This window comes from Portunus trituberculatus, chromosome 48 (genome assembly GCF_017591435.1).
Source record: "Portunus trituberculatus isolate SZX2019 chromosome 48, ASM1759143v1, whole genome shotgun sequence".
Lineage (NCBI taxonomy): Eukaryota > Metazoa > Arthropoda > Malacostraca > Decapoda > Portunidae > Portunus > Portunus trituberculatus.
In genome coordinates, this window is record NC_059302.1 from 13,944,364 (window position 1) to 13,969,923 (window position 25,560).

The window sequence follows — 25,560 nt, forward strand, 5'->3', positions numbered from 1 at the left end:
ATATCTTTTCGCCGAGAAACCGCCCCACGCCAGCAGCGGCGCTCATTGCTGCCGCCAGCACACTGCATGGACAACCGTCAGTTATTTCTCAAGGGAGAGAACCTGACTGGGGGAGGAAGGGAGGGCAGTGAAGTTTTGTATGAAAAACAGGTAAGTGAAGAAATTAATTTTAGTATTAAAAATTAGATTTCTGTCACAGACACCTGTTTTTCATACAAAATATAGCAGACTCCAACATTGAAGGAGGCAGGAGTCAGAAGAAAGTGCCAGGCGTAGAGGGTGAAAACAAACTGTCCATATGTAGACACTAACCTCTTGGCTGAGGCCGGGCAGCATAGGGGTGCCAGCGGGCTCGGCTGAGGGTTTGGGAGGTCCTCCTAACCCGTGTGTCTAAAAGGGAGCAGGCCTTAGGGGTCAGGGGATGAGTGTTCCAGGAGCGTGCTCAATACCCTGACGCAGAGGAGAGAACCCCGGCTACTGACCCAATCAACTAAGACGAGCAGTGTAAGTGAGCACTGGGGTGTTCACCTGAGGGAGCCGAAGCGTTACCCCAGAGCAAGGAGGACCTTGTGGTAGTTGTCAGCCCACAATGTGACCGGCTGCAAATACTGGACCCAGGGAAAAAAACGTCGCCTTCCTTCCGCACTATATCGCGGAGATAATGGTCGGCAAAGACCGAGTGAGTCCTCCAGCGTGCTGCCTTCAGGATGGTCGGAACCGAGCAGTTTTCCCAGAGGAGCATGGAGGCAGCAATGCCACGGATGTCATGGGCACGGGCATTGACCTCGAGGCAGACAGAGTCAGAAATAGCCTCATGGGCAGACTTGATGGTATCCCTGAGGAAGTATGAGATGGCCGCTTTCGACATAGGTCGAGAAGGGCGTTTAACTGCAACAAACAGATTCCTGGGCCTTGTCTCTGAAGCAGTCCGTTGTAAGTAGTGGCAGAGAGCCCGAACAGGGCACAAAAAGCGCTCCTCATCCATGGAACCGAGAATGGAAGTAAGGCTCTTAATACGGAATTCCGGGCGTGCTGTGAACTCCGTATCCGTCTTAGCAATGAACTCAGGAGATAGCAGACCATAAGATCCTGTCCTTGCCAGCTAGTCCGGGAGGAGAGGGCCTGGATCTCCCTATCCTCTGCGCTGTAGCTAATGCCAGGAGAAAAGAGTCTTCCTGGTCAGGTCCCTGGAGGACGAGAGCCGAAGGGGCTCGAAGGGGGCCTTGGACAGGTAGCGAAGAACTACATCCAGGTTCCAGGAAGGACTAAGATTCCTAGTAGGTCTGCGGGGTTGAGAAGAGCACGCCTTGACAATAGCACTCAACACCCGGTCATTGTTGAGGTCCACGCCCCTGATTGCAAAGACTCCATTCAGCATGGCCTTATAACCCTTAATGGCAGAGGTAGAGATTGCAATCCTGGCGCAGGTGAACGAGAAAATCTGCGACCTTTTGGACCGTGGGATTGGAGACAGTGTGGCCGTGATCTTTGCACCACTTCCTGTACACCTTCCACTTGTGCTGATAGTTGGAAGCAGAGGAAGGCCTCTTGTCGTGAGATAAGAACTGGGCCACCTTAGAGGAGAAACCCCTGTGCCTCAGAAAGCGCTGGATAGTCTCCACCCTGTCAGCTGAAGCCCGGGGAGACCGATGTGGAACTTGTGGATGTGTGGCTGTCTCAATAGATCTTTGCGAAGAGGGAGGCGGCGGGGAGGCTCCACCGACGCCGCCAACAGATCTGGAAACCATTCCTTCTGAGGCCAGTAAGGGGCTATGAGGATGAGACGGTGTTCCGGGAAGCCCGGAGCTTGTTGAGAACTCTCCTGATGAGGGGAAGGGTGGAAAGGCGTACAGATCCTGGTTGTCCCAATTGTAGAGGAAGGCGTCTGTGGCGATGGCCCGGATCCTGAAAGGGGACACAAAGTTCGGAATCCGGTAATTGAGACGAGTGGCGAACAGGTCGACTGTCGGGTAGCCCCAGACCCGCCACAGCAGGTGACAAACATCCATATGTAAGGTCCACTCTGTGGACAGGGATTGGTGTCGGCGGCTGAGGCAGTCGGCCACCACATTGACTGAGCCCCTCACAAACTGGGGCAAGATCGACACTGCATGCGCTTCTGCCCAGTCGAGGACCTGGCGTGCCTCGAGGTTGAGAAGGATAGAGTGAGTACCCCTCCTGTGCAGGTAAGCGAGGGCCGTGGTGTTGTCCGAGAAGACAGCGACAACTGAGCCCCTCACCACCTCCGTGAAGTGCTGGAGGCCGAGGCGGATCGCACGGAGTTCTAAAACGTTCACGTGGAGCGTCTGTTCCTGGATGTTCCACAGGCCACTCACAGAAGCCTGGAGGAGCGACGCACCCCAGCCGACTGTAGAGGCATCCGTGTAGAGAAGGTGGTCCGGAATGGCAACCTGAAGAGGCTGACCCTGCCCCAAGTTCTCGTCCTCCAGCCACCATTCCAGGTCCTGACGTGAAGCACTGTCCCAGCTGACCGGATGGTCGTCTAGCATCGACCACCTGTCCCATTGCTGGTTCAGTTGGATCTGCAGGAGACGCGTCCGCCTCCTGGATCCCGGCACTAGATGTATGAGGGAAGACATGTGCCCCAGAAGTCTCAACCAGTGCTCCGCTGGGGACGGGCAACTGAGGAAGGAGCGGAGTAAATCCTGGAGGCCTCGAATCCTCCCCTGGGTCGGGAAAACCCTCAAAAGAGGGGAGCGAATCACCATCCCGAGGAAGGTCTTCTCCTGTGCAGGGGTCAGGGATGACTTCTCCCAATTTACTCGGATGCCCAGGTCCGAGCAGAGCCTGAGCAGACAAGCTGTGGCGTGTCGAGCTTCTACCGCTGAAGAGGCCAGTACCAACCAGTCGTCGAGGTAGCGAAGGATGCGGAAGCCCCGACGATGGAACTCCGCCGAGACAGGAGCCATCAGACGAGTGAAAACCTGCGGAGCAGTGGAGAGACCAAAGCAGAGGACTCGAAACTGAAAGTGGTACCCCTCCCACACAAAGCGCAGGAACTGACGGCTGTGGGGATGAATGGGCACCTGAAGATATGCGTCCTGAAGGTCCAGTGACACCATCCAGTCGTCCTGTCGGATGGCCGACATTACCGTCCGGACAGTCTCCATCCTGAATTTGGTGGTGACGACGTACTTGTTGAGGAGGGAGAGGTCGATGATGGGGCGGAACCCGCCTGTGGCCTTTGGAACGACAAACACATGGCTGTAGAAACCTGGGAGGGAGGCGCTTCCTCTATAGCCCCTTTTGTCCAGAGACGCTGGAGCTCCATCTCGAGGGCGAGACCCTTGGGTGACCCTGGGGCATAACCCCTGCGATCCTCGAAGAGAGTGGTCAGGGGTGGAAGGGAAGAGAAGGGGATCTGGTAGCCTTCCCACAGAACGCTGAGGACCCATTCCTCTGCTCCGATCTTGAGCCAACCTTCCCAGCAAAGGGCCAGACAGCCCCCCACCACCCCATGGTGAGAAAGACTGTCATTTCCGAAAGGGCTTACCCTCCGTCCTCCTGACTGCCCACTAGGGCGGGCAGAGAGCGGTCCAGAAGATCCACCCCGAGGATTCCCAGGACGAGGGCGAATTTGTGTTCGCCGGGGAGGAGCAGCCGGAGGCCTCGAGGCTGAGGGGCAGGAAGATGAGAACCCGCTCCACCAAGGGAGTACCGGTGGCTGGACGTGGACGAGCCAGGGCCCTGAGAGCAGTCTCATGGAGAGTCATGGCAGCATTACTCTTGGAAGACTGGAACGCCTCCTGCAGCTTGGCCTCATCAAAGAGGAGAGGAGAAAAGATGGGGGACCGTCTAAGGATGCCCTTCTCCACCTGAGAGAAGGTGGGTCTGAGGTGGGCAATGTAGGACTCCCTTCTCCAGGCCCGAAGATTGGCATTGACGTAAGTAGAATCACGGCAGATGTCATTCAAGGCCATACGAACAGCCTTAAAGAGCTGTCCCTCTAAATCCAACAGGTGTGAGGGGAGATGCGGTACCGTCAGTAGGTGAAGGGCACCTAAGCACCAAAAAGAGTAGTTGAGTGCGTCCAGAGAACGACCAACCACTCCCTCCATCCTGGCGACCTCCTGCTGGTCACGGATAACCCTCGGCTCACGGGAGCCCGAGTTCAAGGCATGGTGCAAGTCCTGGTTAACGGCAGTAGCCTTCCCTGAGCCTTCCTGGTCCAATACTGCGTACATCCTGGCAAACCTGCCTGAAGGATAACCAAGAGAAGCCGGCTTCCTGTCATTGGCCTTCAGGTAAGCATTGTTGGCTTGCTCCCTGAAGAACTGGAGGGTTGAGCCCTAGCGAGGAGAATCGGCCCTCCCTGTGACTCAGGTGCACCAGCTCCGGGGCGAGAGGACCCTCTTGCTCAAGCCTTTGGCCCCTCGCGTCCTCAAACACTGAATTGATGTAATCCATCATGCGATGGTACATGGAGGCCGATGGGGCTGGGTCTCATCCTCCTCCAGCCCCCTGGGGATGTAGAGGGACGGGGCAGGTCCTGGAGACAAGGAGGCCGGGCCCTGCCACCCCGAACAAGAAGGCCGGGGAACCATGGAGTACCTGTCTATCAGTGCTATCCATGAGGAGAAGGTCACTACCCGGAGACGGGCAGTCCGGGGTGCCTCCAGGAGCGGAGACGCCAGCCTCAGAGGGAAGCGCACACCTCGAGGGAGGGAGGTCCTGGCGCCTCTCTGGCGTAAGACAGTGGGTTTGGTAGGACATGAGGGGATCGGCTGACTCTGAGCCCCTAGTGGCCGAAAGGACATAGGTGGCAGCCCGTGGAAAGGGCGTGGGCAAGCCACCTGGTAGGCGAAGGGGCAGAGCATCACCCTTGCCTGGGCCCTCACCCTGGGCCTTGGGGGAGGGGCCAGGAGCAGTGCACTGGTCCACCCTCTCCCTGTCCCCCCACCGACCGGGCCTGGGAAGGAGCCAGGGCACCGGTCACCACTGAGGTGGGGCGGGACTTCTTGATCCTTCTAGCGTCATCCTTAGGAGGATGAGAACGCTTGAAGCCACCTCAAGCCCCGGACGGCCCCCTGGCCCCCTGACTTGATGTGACTGCACACACCTTTTTGCGTCAGGACTCTGGGGGGGCAGGACACTGAACTTCATCAGGTCTCTGTCCGAGGACGAGGGGAGAGCTGAAAGAGGTGGGTCAGTAGCCAGGAAGACACAGGGTTATGTAACTCTCCCAACCGTGAAGACACCAGGCTGTCAACAGAAGCAAGGAGTTGCTCCTGCCAGGATTCCAAAAACAGGGAAAGATCTATAGAGACTGGAGGCTTAGACCCCTGCTGAGAAGCTGAATCATCAGCAGTGAGCTCATCCTGAGAAATTACACTGCCTGCCTGAAGGGCAACACCTCCAACAGAACCAGCAGAGGAGACCTGAGAGCTAGAATCCCCAGACATATGGCTCGTGTCACTGCTGATACCAGACCGGGTAAGAGAGCCCTTAGACTTACCCTTTAAGTTAGCTTTAGCCTCCGCTTGCGCCTCAACCCGCATTGATACTTGTAGGCGGTAAGAATCTTATCCTTGCTCCAGCCAGAACACTCATCACACCTCTTACCTAGGCTGCAGAACTCCCTGCACTTGATACAAACCAAATGAGGATCATGGAGGACACTACCCAAGACCCTGGAACAGTCAGGCCTAGAGCAAATCCGCCTCGTGGGCTGTGGCGAAGGAGACGTAAACACTGCAGAAGGACCGGCAGGGGCGTCCATATGGCTGGCCAAAACACCCTCCAGGACGGGAACAGACAGCCCCGGAGACACATGAACATCACTAGAATCTTCCTCCATAGAAACAGGAGGAGAAAAGAAGGCGAAAAAAGGTGAGGAAGAAAGGAAGCAGCAGCGGAAACGCAGGTCTACTCGCTCTGCGCGCCGAGAAATAACTGACGGTTGTCCACGCAGTGTGCTGGTGGCAGCAATGAGCGCCGCGCTGCCAGGCGTAGCGCTAAAGCAGGCGGTTTCTCGGCGAAAAGGTATGTGGAGCAGTAGAACTGCTATATTTTGTATGAAAAACAGGTGTCTGTGACAGAAACAGGCTATTTTGGCTGAATGTTTGGGTGGATGCGGGTAGCCGAGCGATCGCTGCGCCACCTACCAATGGCTAATCGTATCTTAAAAATATCATCGTATTTCAAGCCATAAATTATATAAAATTTTTCATATATCAAAAAAATAGTATGTTAGGGCGATCGTATGCCGAAGTACCACTGTACTGATATTCTGGTATACCGGATACCGGTACACATCTCTAATCCTGCCACAATCATGAGAAAAACAACATTCTTCTGCATTTTGTCAGTAGTTTTTCATTTAGAAACTTACAATGGCATCAAAGAGGCTTATTAGTGGTGAAAATAAGGAATTAGTAAGAGTGCAAGTGTTAGTAAGCCACAGCCCTCCACTAGTAGGCCACCCTTCTCCCTTCCTCTTCTACGTTATCTATCACCAACCTTTACTTACGGTATGTACAAATCAAAATTATAAATAACTACATTTAAATTTTTATAAACTTAAGGTTTTGGTAATATAAGACCAAATGACCTGATTTACAGGTATCAGTAGTTGAATCTTTTATACTTAAACAGCCATGTGGAATTATTTTGAAATAATTAAGTTTGAGTATTGAGTTTCCACTATATATTCATTGCCCGTGGCCTGTGGCCATCTTACACAAAGAAAAATTGTCTTATAAGTACTATGTGCAAAATCTATACCAAGTAATTATTAGATAAAGCTTTTCAAAATAGAAAAGTTGAATAATCAGTTCATGATGCATCTAGGGAGAATGTACTGTTCCTGAAAAACCACCTTATAAAATAACTCAGGTTTCTGGAATGTTCCATTTGAAAGAATAAATAGGTACATGTATAAAAATAAAAATAAAAAATAAAAAAAAAGCCAGATCAAGTACAAAATCTGACTTAATGGAAAAGAGTAAGGTTCACTGTAGCAGTGATCTAATGCAGCCCAAACATACAATACAGTACACTGCCACATGTTCTGTACAGCATAATTTATGTGCTTTCAATATTTTACAATCCTTGCATTTTGCTAATTTTACTTTACTTTAAGCAGAAATGAAGATATGATCAGTCATTACAAATCAAAGTTAATGTGCAGAATAGCTGCTTGAGACTGATTTGTCTTTTTTTTTGGTGAATAAGATATCTTACTTAACAACTGTGGCGATTCTAGTAGGTGGTCAGCTTTATGGTTAGGTTATGAAAAAACTCTGAAAATACTTTAATGGTGGAGGCAGTCGCTGGATGCAGCATTCCTTTGTTTATGTTGAGCAGCATTGCCAATGCTACACTTCTGGGTGTATCTGCTACACCAAACCCAATGTATTACCCTCCTAGCCGGGGCACTGTGCCCCCTCGGATCCTCCGAAGGGTTATTAACCAAACCCAACATTACAACCTAGCTGGACGCCCCCAAAGGTACTAGCCAAACCAAACATTATAACCTCAAATTAATGCTTGGTGTAGTGGATACAGCCAGAAGCATAGCATTGGCAACACTGCTCAACATAAACAAATTAACGCCCATCCAGCCGCTGCCTCCACCATCAAAGTATTTTCACAAGTTTTTAAGTGATTTTGTTGATTTCTGACCTCTTTTGCAGTGCACATTACTCAGTTTAATGCTTCCCCACCTAAAAAAAAAAATATTTCCCACACATATACTAACCTGGTTGGTCCAACCTACTTATGGCATGACATGACAGTTAGGCATGAAACAGGTGGGCCAAACAACTGCTGGTATGGCAGCCCAATGAATAAATATACAGTAAATGCAAATAGGTATAAAAGTAAAATGGACTGGAAGAGTTTGCCATATGCCATGAACTTAGGTTCAATCTGTAAAACTGAGTAACTCCATATGTATACAAGAATGCAAGGCAGATTCAAATTGGTCAAGGGAAGTCAGTCTCACCACAGCATCTGGTAATGAGTTCCAAAGAGGAAACACTTATTATGAAAAAAGCAAGCCATTCTAAATCTATGGCCTCATTTTATGAGATCAGATTGTAGAAGTCTTACTCTAACTGAATCCAAGTTTAGAATTTCAAGATGTCAGGAATAAGGGAGGTTCTCCAGACCAGAAATCTGCTTGGTCTTTCTCCTTGGAGGGGATTCAAGTCGTTTGAGGTCCCCTATATACTGAGTAAACCATAGTGATGAAGAAAATTGTAAAATTGGTCTTATGTAGATTTTGTACACAGGGATCATGAAGGCTAGTGATCTGTTTAGTGTGGACCATAATAGATTAGAGGCCAAACCATTTGCTTTACAGACAATAGAATGAATATGGTCATGGAAACATAAGGACAAATCAATAATAGTGCCCAGATCAGAGTGAGAGGTTACAAACCTGATTTTCAATCTTGTTAATATAATAATCTGAATAAGGACAAAGCAGATTTCAGTCAGTGTTGTCACTTTGAAAGCATATAGAAACAGATTTAAAAGAGTTTAGTGTAAGTCCCCATGATTAAGCTGTAGATACTTCATTAATGTCACATTGGGAAGTGTTGACATTAATTAATGTAGATGATAATGGATATTTTCATATGTTTAAAGAGATTTTAAGATAATTAGCAAAACTCATAATTTTAGATTGGACATTGTTAGGGACAAAATTTATATAAATAAGAAAAAGCAGTGGGCTAAGCATTGACCCTTGGGAAATTCCACTAAAGTCATCCATTTGAGAACTTTGATAACCTGAGACTGACTCTCATAGTTCTGCTTGTTAGAAATAGACCAATCCAACCTAGTAAAGGATAGCTTTTGAATTAATATTTGATGATTTACCACATCAAAGGCATTTTTGAAATCAAATAAGATCAGCAACATACTCCTCATGAGCCCAGCAGTTATGTCATTATAGGTGAGAAGTTGATCCTCTTCTAACTGGTTTTTAGGAAAACCATACAGATTGGGAGAAAATAGAGAGTTAGTGTCTAGATATTCATAGGGCTGGTGTGAGATTAACCTCTGAAGAGTTTTGCAACATACAGAGATATGACTGATAGGACGGTAGTTAAGTGAATCTCGTCTGGTACCTTTTTTGAATATTGGAATGATTAATGACTCTTTCCAGGCCTGAGGTAGCATCTCATTTACAAGTCATTTGAGAAAGATAAGATAAAGGGCTCAGTTATTAGTACATTTGTGAAGATACTGGGAGTGAATGTTATCAGGGAGCATACTAGAGTTAGTATCTGTTAAGGAGGAGTTGATAGACGTCATTGACAGAAAGGTTTATCCCGTTAATACGACCATTAAAATACTGACGTGGGGTAGGTTGCTGATGTATTTTAGAGACATATGTGGTAACAAAAAGTATATGCTAGGCATTCTGCCATAAGTCAAAGTTCAGTAACTAAATTGCCAGTGAAGGATTTGAGAGGGACAACAGAAGGTAGCCAAACCCTTCTTTTCCTTATATAATTATGATTTAATTTAGGTGAATCATTACAGTACTGCACAAGAGATTGTTTATATTCTATCTGTGTCATGATTATGAATGTACAATATTGATGGTTAACATGAAGAAAATCATTCAGTGCATCAAGCATCACGGGGGAATTTCTACTCAGATGGGAACAGACTGCCTTATAGTTATCACAAGCTCACTGTTTTAGTTTGATAAGATGTTTTGGTGGGTAACTAGAGAAGGATTTAGAGTCTGGGTTTTTAAATGAAATTTAGATACTAATGACAGGATCAAGTATACTTATAAATCTAAGAAGAATTTGGTTGATATCAAGGTTAGCTAATTCAAACTGCCAGTCTATTGAATGTAATAAATCATTAATTATGTTATATTTGCCCCTAAACCAACTTCTCTCTATAGGAAGGTATATACAGTTTTCCTCATGCAGGGTATAAGTCTGGAAAATATAGGAAATGTGAATTGTTAAATGATGGCTGTGGGGCAAAGGTAGAAGAATATGTATGTCAGCAATTTGTCATAGTCATAAGAAAGGATAAGGTCTAAAATGCTAAAGGAAGGAATAAACGTAAGGGTCCTCCACCCACTCTTTAGTCCTAAAGACAAAAAAACATTCATGAAACAAGTGGTCATTAAATGTCAAATGGTTAGAATTAAGGGATTCAAGGTACCAGTCAATAGATGGAAGATTAGTGTTCCAGTAATGTTAACCTTTACCATAGCAGTAAGAAGAAACATATTGTAATAATTGTTGGTTATCATTAAAGGACTTTGAGGGTGGTCGATACACAAAAACTACATAAACATCAAACTGAGTTAAGTGGATATCTAAAATATTATGTACATTGGTAAGTATACTAATATACTTAATATCATTCTTGATATAAAGACAGACTCCATATTTAGCAATTCCTGATGGAAAAGAATAAAGTTTGTTAACATAACAGTTGGACCAGAAATTAATGGAATTATCCAGATCTCAGTTACAGCGGGAATGCTGGTAGGAAAGATTATAAATATCCTCTAGATATTTAATTCTATCACTAATGCTAGTAGAATTTACTAATTTTATAAGAAATGGGTTAAAAATATTAAAGATAGATTGAGTGGGTGGAAGGGGTGGAGGAACATCAGGAAGCTAAGCCTGAGAAGGATGAAGATTGTTGTCTATCTGGGTGGAATTGTCAGTTTGGTTAGTGTTCAAAAAGGTAAAGGGCCTATCACACTGACCCATGATACGCGGAACAAGGAACACCCGCTCCAGATATCTGGAACTTGCCCGGGATTAGTAGAGTCAGCCAAGTTGGGATGGCTTCATATCCATCCCGGTTCTCCGTATGCTATCCCAATGAAAAAATAAACATAATATATGTAATAAAAACCTCATATTTCAACTAAAAAGAACGTGCCTAAATTTTTCATATTGGAATATTAAATAGTATTTCATCAATTTAGAAAGATAAAATATATATATATATATATATATATATATATATATATATATATATATATATATATATATATATATATATATCTATCATGTCGATAGTTTGGGCTCATGGCAACCACCTCTGACTCCAAAGTTGCTGTCGCGCACGTCTCGGTTTTTCTCTTAGTTTCTTTTAACTTACTTTTCTTCAATAAGAGGAAGTGCAAATGCAATTCCAGAACGAAGCACAGGTTGAGGTATAAGCAGCATGGTTTTGTTCTGGTTTATTTTGATTAGGTTTGGTCATGGTTGCTGGGCCGTTTGCCTAACATAGCAAGAATGCGGGCAGCTTGTGTGTGATAATGTTCCTGGTTTTGTACCAAGAACCATGGCCCGCATTCCGCGTATCATAGGCCAGTGTGATAGCCCCTTAAGGGCCAGGCACCTTTGATATACATCTTGCCTCTGTTTATATATCAAATCACAGGTGATGTGCACAAGAATCATATTCGGGGAGGTTTCTTATGTTCTTAGCATTAGTGAGCAACTGATTAGAATTATCAAATTATCATCAGCTATTTTACATTTTACTTTTTTTTTTTATGTTACGGCCTATAGCGCCTGTAGGCACACTTGAAGAGTGTATGGGAAGCGCTGTTCAGCTTCCGCCCATTAGTAGCGCAGGTAATTCTATTTATAGTGGTACCCATATCAAGGTCTATATCACTACCCAGGCGCATCTTGGGTGTAACCACCTAGAACCTGGGTATCATGGTGACATATAGGTGACTTTAAACCACTCAACAAATGGCATAGTTTCAAAGCGGTATGTGGTGGGACTCAAACCTACACGTGGATGTCTGCCTGATCCCGTGCTCACCACCTTATCCACTACACCACCGCCTCTCTCTGTATATCATGTTGTTAGTAGTGTTACGAATAAACACAAATGAGTCAGGATTAATTTAAGTTCCAATCAGCTTGTGTATTAGATGCTTGAAAAAGTCAGAAACCTGTGCAGCAGTGGTAGATTTAAAACCTTTCAGTATTGGTGAAGGCTTCCTTTTTTTTTTTTTTTTTTTTGTCTCTCTTCCATTTCCCAAATCTCCTCTCTAATAATGAGACGAAGATCATTGTAAATGAGAGGTAGGCATAAGTTGGAATTCATAAAAACAATCATAACTCAAAAAATATTCATTTGCACCAGTGACATATACCATCAATCTTTTCACTGCATTTCTCACCAGAAAAACATAAGCCACATCACAGATTTCATGGTTGAGTGAAACTGCAAACTGACTCTCTTTCCAAACAAGTTCCCCAAGTTTAAGGATGCAGAAAGATTTTATGTGAGAAGGATGAGAGCAGTGGTCCTGCATTTCTAACCAACAATATTCTTAAAAAGTTGTCCTGGCTATATTGACTAGATGCCACAGTATGCACTGATCTGGAAGTCACACTCATTATCTCTTCCCATCTTTTGATGGCCTCTATTGATTCGCGAAGTTCTTGCCATTTCCATATTTTCAATAACTATCACTCAAACTTTGTCACCAGATGTTCTTCTTTTATATGTATCAATAGGAAATACAAAAATATTATGGGTATAATGTCACAGTTATAACTCATAAGAACTAAGAAGATGTACTGTCATTACAATCGCTCATCACTTCCATAGTCACCGAGGTAAATTGGAGGCAACCTTACAGCGCGGCACATCTTTCCTGACACAAGTGTTACGCCCATCAGCAGGCAGTAGTATGCAACGCTCATCCTCAATCTCAACCTCTACCCGATCTCATTTACAAAATCGAAAATACTTTATACAATATACTTTCAACGTACTAAATCATCTACGGCGAGAAGAGCATGCAGTACACAACACTGGCAGCAGCTTCAGATATGTAAACAAACGCTCCTCTGCTTCCTCTTGTGGCCTTTGCCACTGTCACTACAGTGACTACACTCTTCATCTCGTTCCTCCCTTCAAGTAAACTAAATAATCTTTGGGAAATGTATAGTTTCTACCAATACCCTCCTTTCGAGCCTCAATTCACTGGACGCACCAAGAAGATTAACTAGTGGCAACCTAACCAACATTTCTTTCTCTCTCTCTCTCTCTCTCTCTCTTTTCTTTTATCGGTCTTCCTAGTCCAGGAAAAAAAAAAAAAAAAATATATATATATATATATATATATATATATATATATATATATATATATATATATATATATATATATATATATATATATATATATATATATATATATATATATATATATATATATATATATATATATATATATATATATTACTCTAGCTGTGACTATCTGCTGCTGCTCACTGAGGAGTGTGTTGGTCTGGCACGATCGCCAGTTTATTACTGCACAGTTAGTGGGGGATATAACACTCCACAGGCCCCCCCACCACTATAAATCACAGCAGCCGCAACACACTCAGGTTCTTTAAAGGTCGCCAACAGTGTATAACTTCCCCCCACTGTAAGGGAATCTCCTTAGCAACTCCTTCTCCTCCTGTACCCAACCAAGTAGAATTTATAAATGGTAGATGTTATGTGTAACAGGGCGAGGCCTTTATACCCCCTAGAGAAACCGCCCACAAGGACAATTCCACCCACTTCTCTGAAGTATTAATGCCTCTCCGCACGCCTTGTCCACAGACGGTGATGAATCACAAACTGGGACAACACGCGCAGTGTATATATTACTATACTATCTATTACAACGACAAGTGCTTCCTAACACCTGTCAGACTGACTTCCCTAGGCTACGACTACTACAACATATGATGTGTACAGCACATCCGGTGGTGTACACACAAGCTCAGACACCACCTACGGGTGACAACAGCCATACAATGTGTCCAGATACTCATCACAGACAAGTCTGACGGACGAGAACTACGCACACCTGGCCGACAGCATGAAGCTTCTCAGCTTTCACTAGCGTGCGTGGCTACAACCACTACAATACTGCATACCACTGGGGCTATACTAAAGATAATGGGGCACACAGCCGCCCTCCAAAACACACTGGTGATTACGGCCACCACAAGACAAACAGGACGAGACAATGCCGTGTCTCTCCCACGCGTTGCCGCCACAAGACAGGACGGACGCAAAACAGAAGTGCAGCCAAACCAACTACGCTTCTCCTAGAGCAACAAGCCCGTTGCTCTAACAGTCACGGTCTACCAGTAGCATGCCAGCAACTCAAGGAGGGCACAACTCCCAAACCAATGACTACTTGAGTACCTCTAACACACAGTCCAGCACACGTATCTCTATCTTGTGCCCAGAGCGTACGTGTTACCTCAGCTGAAGACTGGCTGGTACTATAAACAGTATACTACTGATACTACACAACAGATGATGGGGGCACGCAGTTGCCCACCAAACCCCACTGGTGACCACGGCCACCTACAACAATCGAGACACTAACGCGTCTCTCTGCGCCGCCAGCACGAGTGGACAAACGCAACACCCGAGAAGTGTAGCCAACTTACCACGCTTCTCTCAGAACAACAAGCCCGTTGCTCTACAGCCACGGTCTACAAGTAACAAGCCAGCTACTCAAACACGAGGGCACAACTCCCAGACCGATGACTAGTGAGCACCTAGAGAAGCCTAGCGACACGTAGCTCTACCATGTGCCAGAACCACGAGCGTCTGTGTCCACATCAGCTTCTGCTCAGCAGAACAGCCCGAGGGGCCCGCACTGGGTGGCCGCCATATAATAGGCACATAATGAAATAATAAATTAAAGGAGATTAAGACGGGGCCCCTTACATGTATGTATATATATATATATATATATATATATATATATATATATATATATATATATATATATATATATATATATATATATATATATATATATATATATATATATATATATATATATATATATATATATATATATATATATATATATATATATATATATATATATATATATATATATATATATATATATATATATATATATATATATATATATATATATATATATATATATATATATATATATATATATATATATATATATATATATATATATATATATATATATATATATATATATATATATATATATATATATATATATATATATATATATATATATATATATATATATATATATATATATATATATATATATATATATATATATATATATATATATATATATATATATATATATATATATATATATATATATATATATATATATATATATATATATATATATATATATATATATATATATATATATATATATATATATATATATATATATATATATATATATATATATATATATATATATATATATATATATATATATATATATATATATATATATATATATATATATATATATATATATATATATATATATATATATATATATATATATATATATATATATATATATATATATATCACTACACAACTACACGACCACTTCACATGTATCAATTTGCAACTGAAATCGCAAGTCGGTAGAATATATATATATATATATATATATATATATATATATATATATATATATATATATTCGCGAAACAAGACCATGTTGTTCTTGTTCAGTCGACTTTGTTTACTTTGTGACATGGAAAAAGGTTGGGAAATGTGGTGTCACTGTAGAGAAGATTTTGGAGTTTATGAGGGTAAAAGAGCACATCTGGGTCCCTAAAAGTTAATTCTGTAGCAGAAAAAGCTTACGCAAATCGGCCATCGACGAGATCGCTGCCACTCTCCGATGACTGGTTCCCACTACGCAGAGTGTTGTTGAAGGTGAGGATTGAATACTTACGATGATTTAATTTGATCGCAATCGTCATCATCGCCAGAGGAAGACACCTTGTTGGGTAACTGTTTGTTTACATTCACTTCCCGCCAACCAGCTGCTACTTTCCAGTCGCTATGTGTGAACGTGTTCCGACTAGAAGGGCTTAGTAGATACTTCTAGCAACTTTCAATTTCAGTCGCATATAGACACATGTGAACATTCCTTAGTACAATAATGAACTATTTATCTATTTTGGGTGGTTAAATAAGGCAATGATTATAAATACCCCAGTTCAGACCTCCCGGCGCCCACCATGACCAGTACGAAGACACACATCCCTCCATCCCTCCCTCCCTCCCCTTGTCAACTCGTCAAAATTTCCTTCAATACTCAATGTTTCTTGCTGTTGCCCGCCTGAAATGTATAAAGTGTAGTGACAGGAGAAAGAAATGAGGAATGGAAGTATGTGAGGAAGTAGTAGTAGTAGTAGTAGTAGTAGTAGTAGTAGTAGTAATAGTAGTAGTAGTAGTAGTAGTAGTAATAATAATAGTAGTAGTAGTAGTGGTAGTAGTAGTAGTAGTAGTAGTAGTAGTAGTAGTAGTAGTAGTAACAGTAGTAGTAGTAGTAGTAGTAGTAGTAGTAGTAGTAGTAGTAGTACTACCAGTAGCAGTACCATTACAGTGAGTGCAGTTGCAGCAGAGCAGTGGCCGTGGCAGTGGCAGTGCTATATGCGTGGTGGTGGTGCAGTGGTGGCAGTAGTGGTGGTGGTGGTGGTGGTGGTGGTGGCAGCAGTGGTGGTGGTGGTGGTGGTGGCAGCAGAGCGGTTGCAGTAGTGGTAGTAGTGGTAACAGCAGCAGTGGTGGTGGTGGTGGTGGTGGTGGTGGTGGTGGTAAGCTGGTGGCAGTAATACTAGCAGCAGTAGCAGTAGTGGTAGTGGTAGTAGTAGTGGTGGTAGTAGTAGTAGTAGTAGTAGTAGCAGTAGCAGTGGCAGCAGTAGTAGTAGTAGTAGTAGTAGTAGTAGTAGTAGTAGTAGTAGTAGTAGTAGTAGTAAAAGGAGTAATAGCAGGAGCAGCAGTAGCAGTGTTTATATAATCATTATGAGTGTTAATAAGTGTGTGTGGGGGGGCTGCTCAACATAGGATTACTCTCTCTCTCTCTCTCTCTCTCTCTCGTTAATGTCACTAAAACCATAAAAGCATCCTTGAAAACCTGTGTCACCATTAAAGAGTCGTATTCTGAAACGCTCTGGTGGCAGCAGCTGCAGCAGCAGCAGCAGCAATAGTAGTAGTAGTAGTAGTAGTAGTAGTAGTAGTAGTACTTGTAGTAGTAGTAGTAGTAGTAGTAGTAGTAGTAGTAGTAGTAGTAGTAGTAGTAGTAGTAGTAGTAGTAGTAATCTATCAGTTATCTATAACAGGTATCTATCTACAATATCTTCAAACTTTAGTGGTAATAGTAGTTGTTACCGCCGCAGGAGGCGGTAGATGATGATGATGATGATGATCAGGATAATGAGACCCTCACGTCGACGCAATTGGTATATTTGGTCGAAACCTAGAAACAAACATTCACCTTAACATCGGTAATTTCAGTAAATAGCAATACTCACGCCCCTCCAGTGAAATGAGCAAGAGAGAGAAGAGCCCTTCACTTGATGAAGGTCGAACTCATCTCTCTCTTGCTCTTCACCATCCGAAGATGAGCATCATAATAATAGCAAAACAACAGTACATCTTTAATACATATATATTACGTAAAGGCACTCGTTCACAGCCTCTGACTATCCCGAGCACATATCAAATGTGTCACAGATATTATTAATATTCTGAAGTGCACCAATAAGTATCACTAACTTCAAAGCACTTTCACTTACGTGTTACGGGTCTGGGGTGTCCTGGTAAACTTAAGCGGTGGTAAACTTCTCTGCACACGAGACATTCAACAACACGTCCTCCTCCTTCGGACCTGTGCTGTATTCTCCCCGCGGGCCTCACTGTGACACCCAGTCTCCCTACATATGAGGTCATAGGTCACCGATGCTGGCCATTTGTATAAGGCGTCTTTCTTCGCTTAGGCCCTACATCAGCATTTCTTAAACCAAAACATGGCTCTTCTGCTCTCTTCCTCTCTCTCTCTCTCTCTCTCTCTCTGGTGGTAGCGGCAACACTCCCCCTGTCGAGTTTCACTCGAAACTAAGCCCTAATTTTTCATCTCCAACTCCTTCTAGCCAACACAGCTTTGTAACCGGGCGAATTCGCTGTAGGGCGTATGCTGCACATGACGGGCTCCAGACTCCTCCAAACAGATGTACTTTCATTCTGTATGTCTCAGGAGGTTCAGACAGTTCTCCGCCTGGCCACCACAGAAATCGAAGGGCGTCTCGGTGTTCTCGTGGTACAAGAACTTGATGGAACATTGCCTCAATGTCCACCATTATGGCCACTCGATCTTGTCGGAATCTGAGCAAGACGCCCATCAGGTCATTGTTAAGATCTGGCCCTTGCATTACTTGATCATTCAATGAAGTCGACATATATGTCGCTGCACAATCAAATACTATTCTTACCTTTTCCGGTTTCTTGGGGTTTAATACTGGATGATGCGGCAGATACCAGACTGTTCCAGCTGCTGGCGGAGAGTCCAAGTGCGATGCGCGTTCCGCATGTCCCTCGTCCACCAAGCGTTTCATTTCCCTTTGGTAACGAAGACATAAGGCTGGATCTCTCATCAGGCGTCTTCTGAGTTCTATAAGCCGTCGTTCTGCGAGTTTCAGGTTATTCGGTAGGCCTGGTTCCTTGTATCTGAATGGGATAGGCAGTTGGTAATGCCGATCTACTTGTTGCGCGGTTGATGACCATAATTCTATTACCCTTCGGTCTTCCATCGAGATAGTATCTCCACAATGAAGTGAGAAGTCACTTCCTAGAATGGAACCATACCGAATCTCACTCTGTTGCCTCTGTGCTATCGCTGTCATCCCGGTAGTGCGCACGTTCGTTGCTCCAATAGGCTCCCCATCTTCAAATCTCATAGGGCCATTGACGGTCCAGCCGAGGAGAGTTCGCGTTGCAAACGGCTCTCCATCTCCTCCGGCCCTTATTTCTAAAGGCAGTAGAGCTTGTGGTGTGTCTAGACCTATGAGGAGGTCCACTCCCCTAGTATACAGGTCGGGGGAATGTCTTGAAGGTGAGGCCATCTGACTATGTCTCTATTCTTAGCAATTGAGCCCTTCAGAGAGGACGGCAGCGATGGTACTATGAGTACTTTGCAGAGAAAGATAGAACGGTTCCTCCTTGTTCCGATACCTGTCAGTTTCAAGTTGAGTTCTTCAGTGGTGACTTCCTTTCCTTCATCCATGATGGTTCCAATGGATAGCGTTATCAGTTTTTCCTTGGCATGCAATTGATTGGCCAGATCGCGGGTGCAGTAGGATCTGTCACTGCCCGAATCTAGGAGGGCTCCGGTGATGACGCCTGGTTCTTCGCTCCGCTCCTTTGTAACTCTAACTCTGATAATGGGGAGAGCAATCTGTTCTGCGCCATTTAGTCAGATCCCCTGTCGGGAGTTCTCCACTTTCAATTCTCCTCTCGTTGATTCCCTTGTTGATTCTCCCCTGACCCAACGGTGAAGATCTTTCTCAGTGTTAGGGGTGGTGTTTTCGGCCTCCCATCTTGCTCTCTTGTAAGTCGTTGCGCGGTAAGCATCACTGGTAGAGGGAGTCGATGGCGCCGTACCTTTGAGCGGTCTGCGTCGGTCTCCCCTCGTGAGCGGTTCAGTTTCTATGTCATCAATGAGGCTCCTTGTCACTGTTTGCTGGTTACCTGCGGCTTCCCACAGACGCGCCTCGCGTCCGGTGTTACGTGGGGCAGTATGTAGCAGTCTTGAGTGGCGTTGACTGCAGCCACTCATGCCACACTTAACCCTGCGCACACAATTCTTTATCCAGTGTCCTTGTCTAAAACAGGAGAAGCAGCGGCGGTCCTGTCTCATTAGCTTCACGCGCTCCCCCACGTCCATGTTGCGGAACTTCCCGCAGTCACTCGCCTCATGGTTTCCCTGGCATATAAAGCATGATTCACCTTCCATCTCTGTGGAGGTAGCAGTGACGAGTCCTATAGCTCGTTTCGTGAATTGGTTTGGGCGTTCTTGTTGCGCTCGTTGCTGCATTTCTCCTGAGGCCGCTACAGGTAGGCGCTTTTCCGTCCTCCTCACCACTCTCACTATGAAGCCTAACATCCACTCTGCTTCACTTTCAATTTCACCGTTTACTTCTTCCCAATAGTCCATCTCCTTTTCGTAGTCAGTGCTCAGCTCCCCTGTAAACCTGTCCGTGATGATACGCAGTATTTCATAGGCATCAATTTGGTTTAGTGCTCCAAATTGTTTTAAGTTGTTCACACAGGAACTCAGATTATTCCTAAAGGTACGTAATCCTTCGATGTCTTCTAAGCTCAGGTTTGGGCCGTACATGACCTCCCTCACTAAGAACTGAATGTACTTTCGCTGATTTCCATGCCTGTCATTCAGTATCAACCAGGCCTGCTGGTATCCCTCCGTAGGATCTGCATACCGGTTGCACCCATGAAGATCTTGTTTAGCCGAGCCAGAGTATGCTGAGATGAGCAATTCCAATTTCCGCGAATCTGTTATGTTGCCCGACCGAACGTGTTTCTCAAAATTGTCCTTGAATGTCCAATACTCGACGCACGTCCCTTCTTTAAAGGTGGGCACAGGCCTCTGGTTGAACTGCATGATTGTGGTCATTTCTTTCATCCAGTTTCCACTTGTTGATGCCTCCGTTGTGGGCTCCCGAGCTCCCAAGTTGACGCTTCCATTTGGTGCAGTGAGCTCGTTCCTTCTCCCGTCGCCCTCCCCCTGGTTGGGCGTCTGTCCTTGCGTCTCGAACCGGGATGAGTCTCCCCTTTGTGTCAGTGGCGATTCAGACGCCATGGCGTGGCTGACGTTCTGCTTCAGCGACATCTGTGTTGCGTGATCTCTTCCTGTTGCTTCTGGAGCATAGAGCGCAGCTAATTCTCGGTGCACGCCTTGCAGTGTACTCATGAGATGGTCATACATTTCCTTCATTTGGTCACTCCGCTGTTCTGGCCAAATTTGCCTTCGGGAGCTCGTTCTCTCTGCCACACTGGGGCTCGTCTCTCGTTGCCACTCTACTGCAGGAGGACTGGGTAGTTCCTCACTACTCGGTGGGCTGCTTGCTTCTGCTTTATTCTCTGCCATCTCCGTTAGGACACGACGATGGTGCCTCTCGTGGGCTTAGGTAGTCGATCCTCTCCGTGATACCCTCGTGTGCTTTCAAGTCCGTAGCACACTCTCGTGTGCCTGCTGAGTCCGTAGCACACCCTCGTGTGCCTGCTTAGTCCGTAGCACACCCTCGTGTGCCTGCTGAGTCTGTAGCACACCTTCGTGTGCCTTCTGAGTCTGTAGCACACCCTTGTGCGCCTGCCGAGTCCGTAGCACGCCTTCGCGCGCCTGCCGAGTCCGAAGCACACCCGCGTGCTTGCCGAGCGCTACACACCCTCGTGTGCTCACCGAACTTGTGCCACGCCCTCACGTGCCTGCGACCAGCACCTTCGTGGCAGTACGCCTCGACACGCGAGCCCACTACAACACAACACGTCTACCACTTCGAGGGAGAGAGAGAACTGACGGGGAACGAGAAAGAGAGCTCTAACACTTACCAGTTGAGAGAGAGAGAGACTTACGGCGGGGAATAAGATGGCACCTGGACGGGCACTCACGTCTGGCACGACGTGGCAACCGTCCCACTCCTCTCCGGTCCTTTGCTGGGCGACGGCGCTCCGTTGCGGTCGTCCCGCTGGGTCGCCAGCGGTCCCCGCAGCAGGGACACACGTACGAGCGCACGCACTTGTCTGGCCGCCGTCCCACGCTCCGCTCTGCCCCGCCCGCCACTCCTGGGGTCAAAGAGAAGGCCAGCCCCGTCGGTCGCGCCTCTGCTGTCCACTCGCTTCTGGTTGCCCCACGTTTCGACTGTTACCGCCGCAGGAGGCGGTAGATGATGATGATGATGATGATCAGGATAATGAGACCCTCACGTCGACGCAATTGGTATATTTGGTCGAAACCTAGAAACAAACATTCACCTTAACATCGGTAATTTCAGTAAATAGCAATACTCACGCCCCTCCAGTGAAATGAGCAAGAGAGAGAAGAGCCCTTCACTTGATGAAGGTCGAACTCATCTCTCTCTTGCTCTTCACCATCCGAAGATGAGCATCATAATAATAGCAAAACAACAGTACATCTTTAATACATATATATATTACGTAAAGGCACTCGTTCACAGTCTCTGACTGTCCCGAGCACATATCAAATGTGTCACAGATATTATTAATATTCTGAAGTGCACCAATAAGTATCACTAACTTCAAAGCACTTTCACTTACGTGTTACGGGTCTGGGGTGTCCTGGTAAACTTAAGCGGTGGTAAACTTCTCTGCACACGAGACATTCAACAACACGTCCTCCTCCTTCGGACCTGTGCTGTATTCTCCCCGCGGGCCTCACTGTGACACCCAGTCTCCCTACATATGAGGTCATAGGTCACCGATGCTGGCCATTTGTATAAGGCGTCTTTCTTCGCTTAGGCCCTACATCAGCATTTCTTAAACCAAAACATGGCTCTTCTGCTCTCTTCCTCCTCTCTCTCTCTCTCTGGTGGTAGCGGCAACAGTAGTAGTAGTAATTCTGACTGACTAACTGATGTGAAGGAATGAACAGACTGCTTTGAGAATAAAGGCGGGTTCACGTACACGTTGCAATTTGCGACTGATATTTTTTACGTACATAGAATTTCCGACACACAATCGGTGCCTAGCGACTGCAGAAGGCAATCGCAAAACAAGACCACCTTGCTAGTCGATTTGCGACTTTATTTACGTCGTGACGTCATGTAGTAAGCTTTGAAAATGTGGTCTCCAGTTACAGAGATGATGACGTTAGAGTTCGTGAGGGAAAAAAGAACACATCTGGGACCTCAGAAATTAATTCTAAAGTAAAAAAAAAATAGCTGCCACTTTACAAGAGTTGTTTCCCTCATTGCAGGGTGTTGTTGGAGGTGAGGATTGAAGACTTGTCAGGATCTAGTTTGATCGCAATTGTGCATAATCTTCTTAAAATTAACAATATTCTTATGAGAAATGGAGGCTAATTTAGAGTGTGGTCGACACTCCTTTCTTTCCTTCTACCCAGGGACGTATCCACAGGCATTTTCTTTTCTGTTGGCTCTTCCAGTACGCCGAAAGAAGAGCAACCACAGCTTCAGCATTGTCACTGGAGGAAGATATCGTGCCTCTTGGTGGGTAGCGGCTTGTTTACATTCACTTCCCGCCAAGGCGCCAACTAGTCGATACTTTCCAGGCGCTAAGTCTGACACTTTCCGACAAGAAGGGATGAGTCGGAAACTACGCATGTAAAATATCAGTCGCAAATTGGCACGTGTGAACCCGTCTTAATAATAGAAGTAGTAGTTATAAGTAGATGTCTGGAAGGTTGTGTCAAATTGATAGATGGAGGAGTTAAGTTTTTTTGTTTGTTTTTTTCAATGCCTCAAAAACCCAATTCCTCCATCTATCAACTCGACACAACATAACTATCTCCTCTTCTTCAATGACAGTCAACTGCACCCTCTTATACACTAAATATCTTAAGGCGTTCTAAGGTTTTTCTCACCCCCTAACTGCTAACAGTGTACAAGGGTTTTATCAGCCCGTTTATGGAGTACTCTTCTCATGTTTGGGGGCGTTCTACTCAGTCACACAGTTTTATAAGATAAGGTGGAATCAAAAGCTTTTCGTCAAATAAATTTCCCTCCTCTGACTGACTGTCTTCAGCCTCTTTCTCATCGCCAGAATGCTGCGTCTCTTGCAATCTTATACTGCTATTTTCATGCTATAACTACTTTCCTGATCTTGCTAACTGCATGCTTCCCCTCATCCTGCGGCCTCGCTGCACAAGACTTTCTTCTTCCTCTCACCCCTATTCTCTCTAACTCTTTAATGCAAGAGTTAACCAGTACTGTCAATCGTTCGTACCTTCTTTCTCTGGTAAACTCTGAAGCTCCCAGCCTGCTTTTGTATTTCTAATTTTCTATGATTTAACTTAATTTCAAGGCATTTATCCCTTTCTTTTGGCTAACTCTTTCGGACCTGCAAAGGACTAGCAACTAAGTGGGCCTTTTTTTTCTTTTTTTCTTTTTTGTGTCCCTTGTCCAGCTTCCCTCTCTTACATAAAAGAAATTTATAGCAGGAGCAGATCTTTATACATCACTGGTTACTATCATCACATCCATAGTAATAGTAGTAGTAGCAGAAATAATAATAATAGCATGGCCAAGAAAACCCAGAGATACAGAAATTCGTAGGAAGAAATTAAGGTAAATTTATAGTTTAATACAATATACCCTATCTCTACCATCACCCCCCAACCCCTCCAAAAAGCTTGGGGGCCTTTGGGGAATCGGGGGTTTTAGGTGGGGGAGGCGAAAAATCTAGGGAAATTTCCCTGTGTGAAGAATTTCCCTAAATCTAAGAAAATTTCCCAAATAGGAAGTTTTACATAACCTAACCTCATCCCTCTAGGACACTAACCTAACCCTAACAAAAACCTAACCCAATGTACCTTAGATGGGGGCCTGCGTCCCCGCCCCCGCACCGGCGGAGTTTTATCTCCACTGGAGCTTGCTGTAGGAGACTCACTCATTGTTGTCACTTATCACTATGCCTGTTTAAGACCACGATCTTCACCAAACTGAGGGAAGTTGGAATAAGAACCCAGTTCAGCTCTCGCCCGGTACTTGCTACGATGGACTCCCGTACTGACTACTGAACGCGAACGAGACGCGTCTCACTGTTCTTCATTAGAAAAAACGAGGAGTATGAGATTCATATAAGGGTATACTTAGGTAGACGTAATTAGTAAGCAAAAAACATGAAACATTATCGCATTTTAGGAGTTTTGCTGATGATTTAACAACTGAGAGACATGACTGCAGATCCCGACGGAGGTTCCACGCTCCCTCGAGCTCAGCAGCAGACCGAGCTAGCATGTCAGACTGTTCATTCCCGCGTATATTGGAATGTCCAGGCACCCAAACCAGTGAGAAGGATTTATGACATGAATTCAGCTTATTAATGATGTTGCCCTGGATTTCATTTGTATCCGTGCGGCCGGACTCTATTGCCTGAAGGGCTGACATAGAGTCCGAAAAATGACAATTGAATTATGAATTGAATTTAAAGCATAATCTATGGCTTTGTCAATAGCAAAAATTTCAGCAGAAAAACCGATGTATGGGTAGGCAGCCGGAACCTGAGGGCACATTCACACGACCATACACTTGCACCCACACATTCACCTGTCTTGGAGCCGTCTGTGTAGAGATGTAGGGATGGAGGGAGGCCAGCGACGAGGGCTCGGAAGTGGTGTTGGAGCTCCACCTCGGTAACCACAGCCTTCTTCCCCTGAAGCCAGTTGATGTTGAAGGTGGTGGTGGGAAGTTTCCATGGGGAAGGGTGGGCAGCACGAGCTGGTCCGCATCGTCCAGTCTCACGCCCGTTTGCTGGCAGAGCGTGTGTAGTCTGACTGAGACTGGACGGCGGACCGCATTGTGGAGGTGGTGGTGCTGCCATATAATCTTGTTTGCTGTGTTACCGAGGGGAGCTTTCCGAGCCGCTTTTATCCCATGAGATAAAAGGAGGGCGTCGCGACGTAGTTGTAGCGGTGGTGTATTGGCCTCAACCTGCAGCGCAGGGCTCCAAGACACATTCGCACACATTCATTTTGCA

The 25,560-nt window shown here is 45.3% G+C and overlaps 2 protein-coding genes across 3 annotated transcripts in view; both read right to left on the bottom strand.

Moving 5' to 3' along the window:
• LOC123498626 (EARP-interacting protein homolog) overlaps nucleotides 1-13,017 on the bottom strand; it is a 37,117-nt gene extending 24,100 nt beyond the window's left edge. The window contains exons 1-2 of one of the 2 annotated variants that reach the window (XM_045245923.1): nucleotides 12,765-13,017; nucleotides 10,721-10,830 (exon numbers count right to left, since the gene is read on the bottom strand). The gene's annotated coding sequence lies outside the window, so the exon portion shown is untranslated. The remainder of the gene's footprint in view (nucleotides 1-10,720; nucleotides 10,831-12,764) is intronic. The other variant, XM_045245922.1, reaches the window with a different exon arrangement.
• On the bottom strand, nucleotides 36-1,019 carry LOC123498628. Its single transcript, XM_045245924.1, has 2 exons — nucleotides 313-1,019; nucleotides 36-106 (listed from the first exon to the last, which is right to left on the bottom strand). Exon 1 carries the CDS (start codon nucleotides 983-985, stop codon nucleotides 491-493), a length of 495 nt encoding a protein of 164 aa, XP_045101859.1. The 5' UTR covers nucleotides 986-1,019; the 3' UTR covers nucleotides 36-106; nucleotides 313-490.
• Nucleotides 13,018-25,560: the final 12,543 nt, after the last annotated feature.

Excerpts from the sequence above, each read along its gene's own strand:
- LOC123498628 (XM_045245924.1), bottom strand. The coding sequence starts at position 985 with ATGGATGAGGAGCGCTTTTTGTGCCCTGTTCGGGCTCTCTGCCACTAC.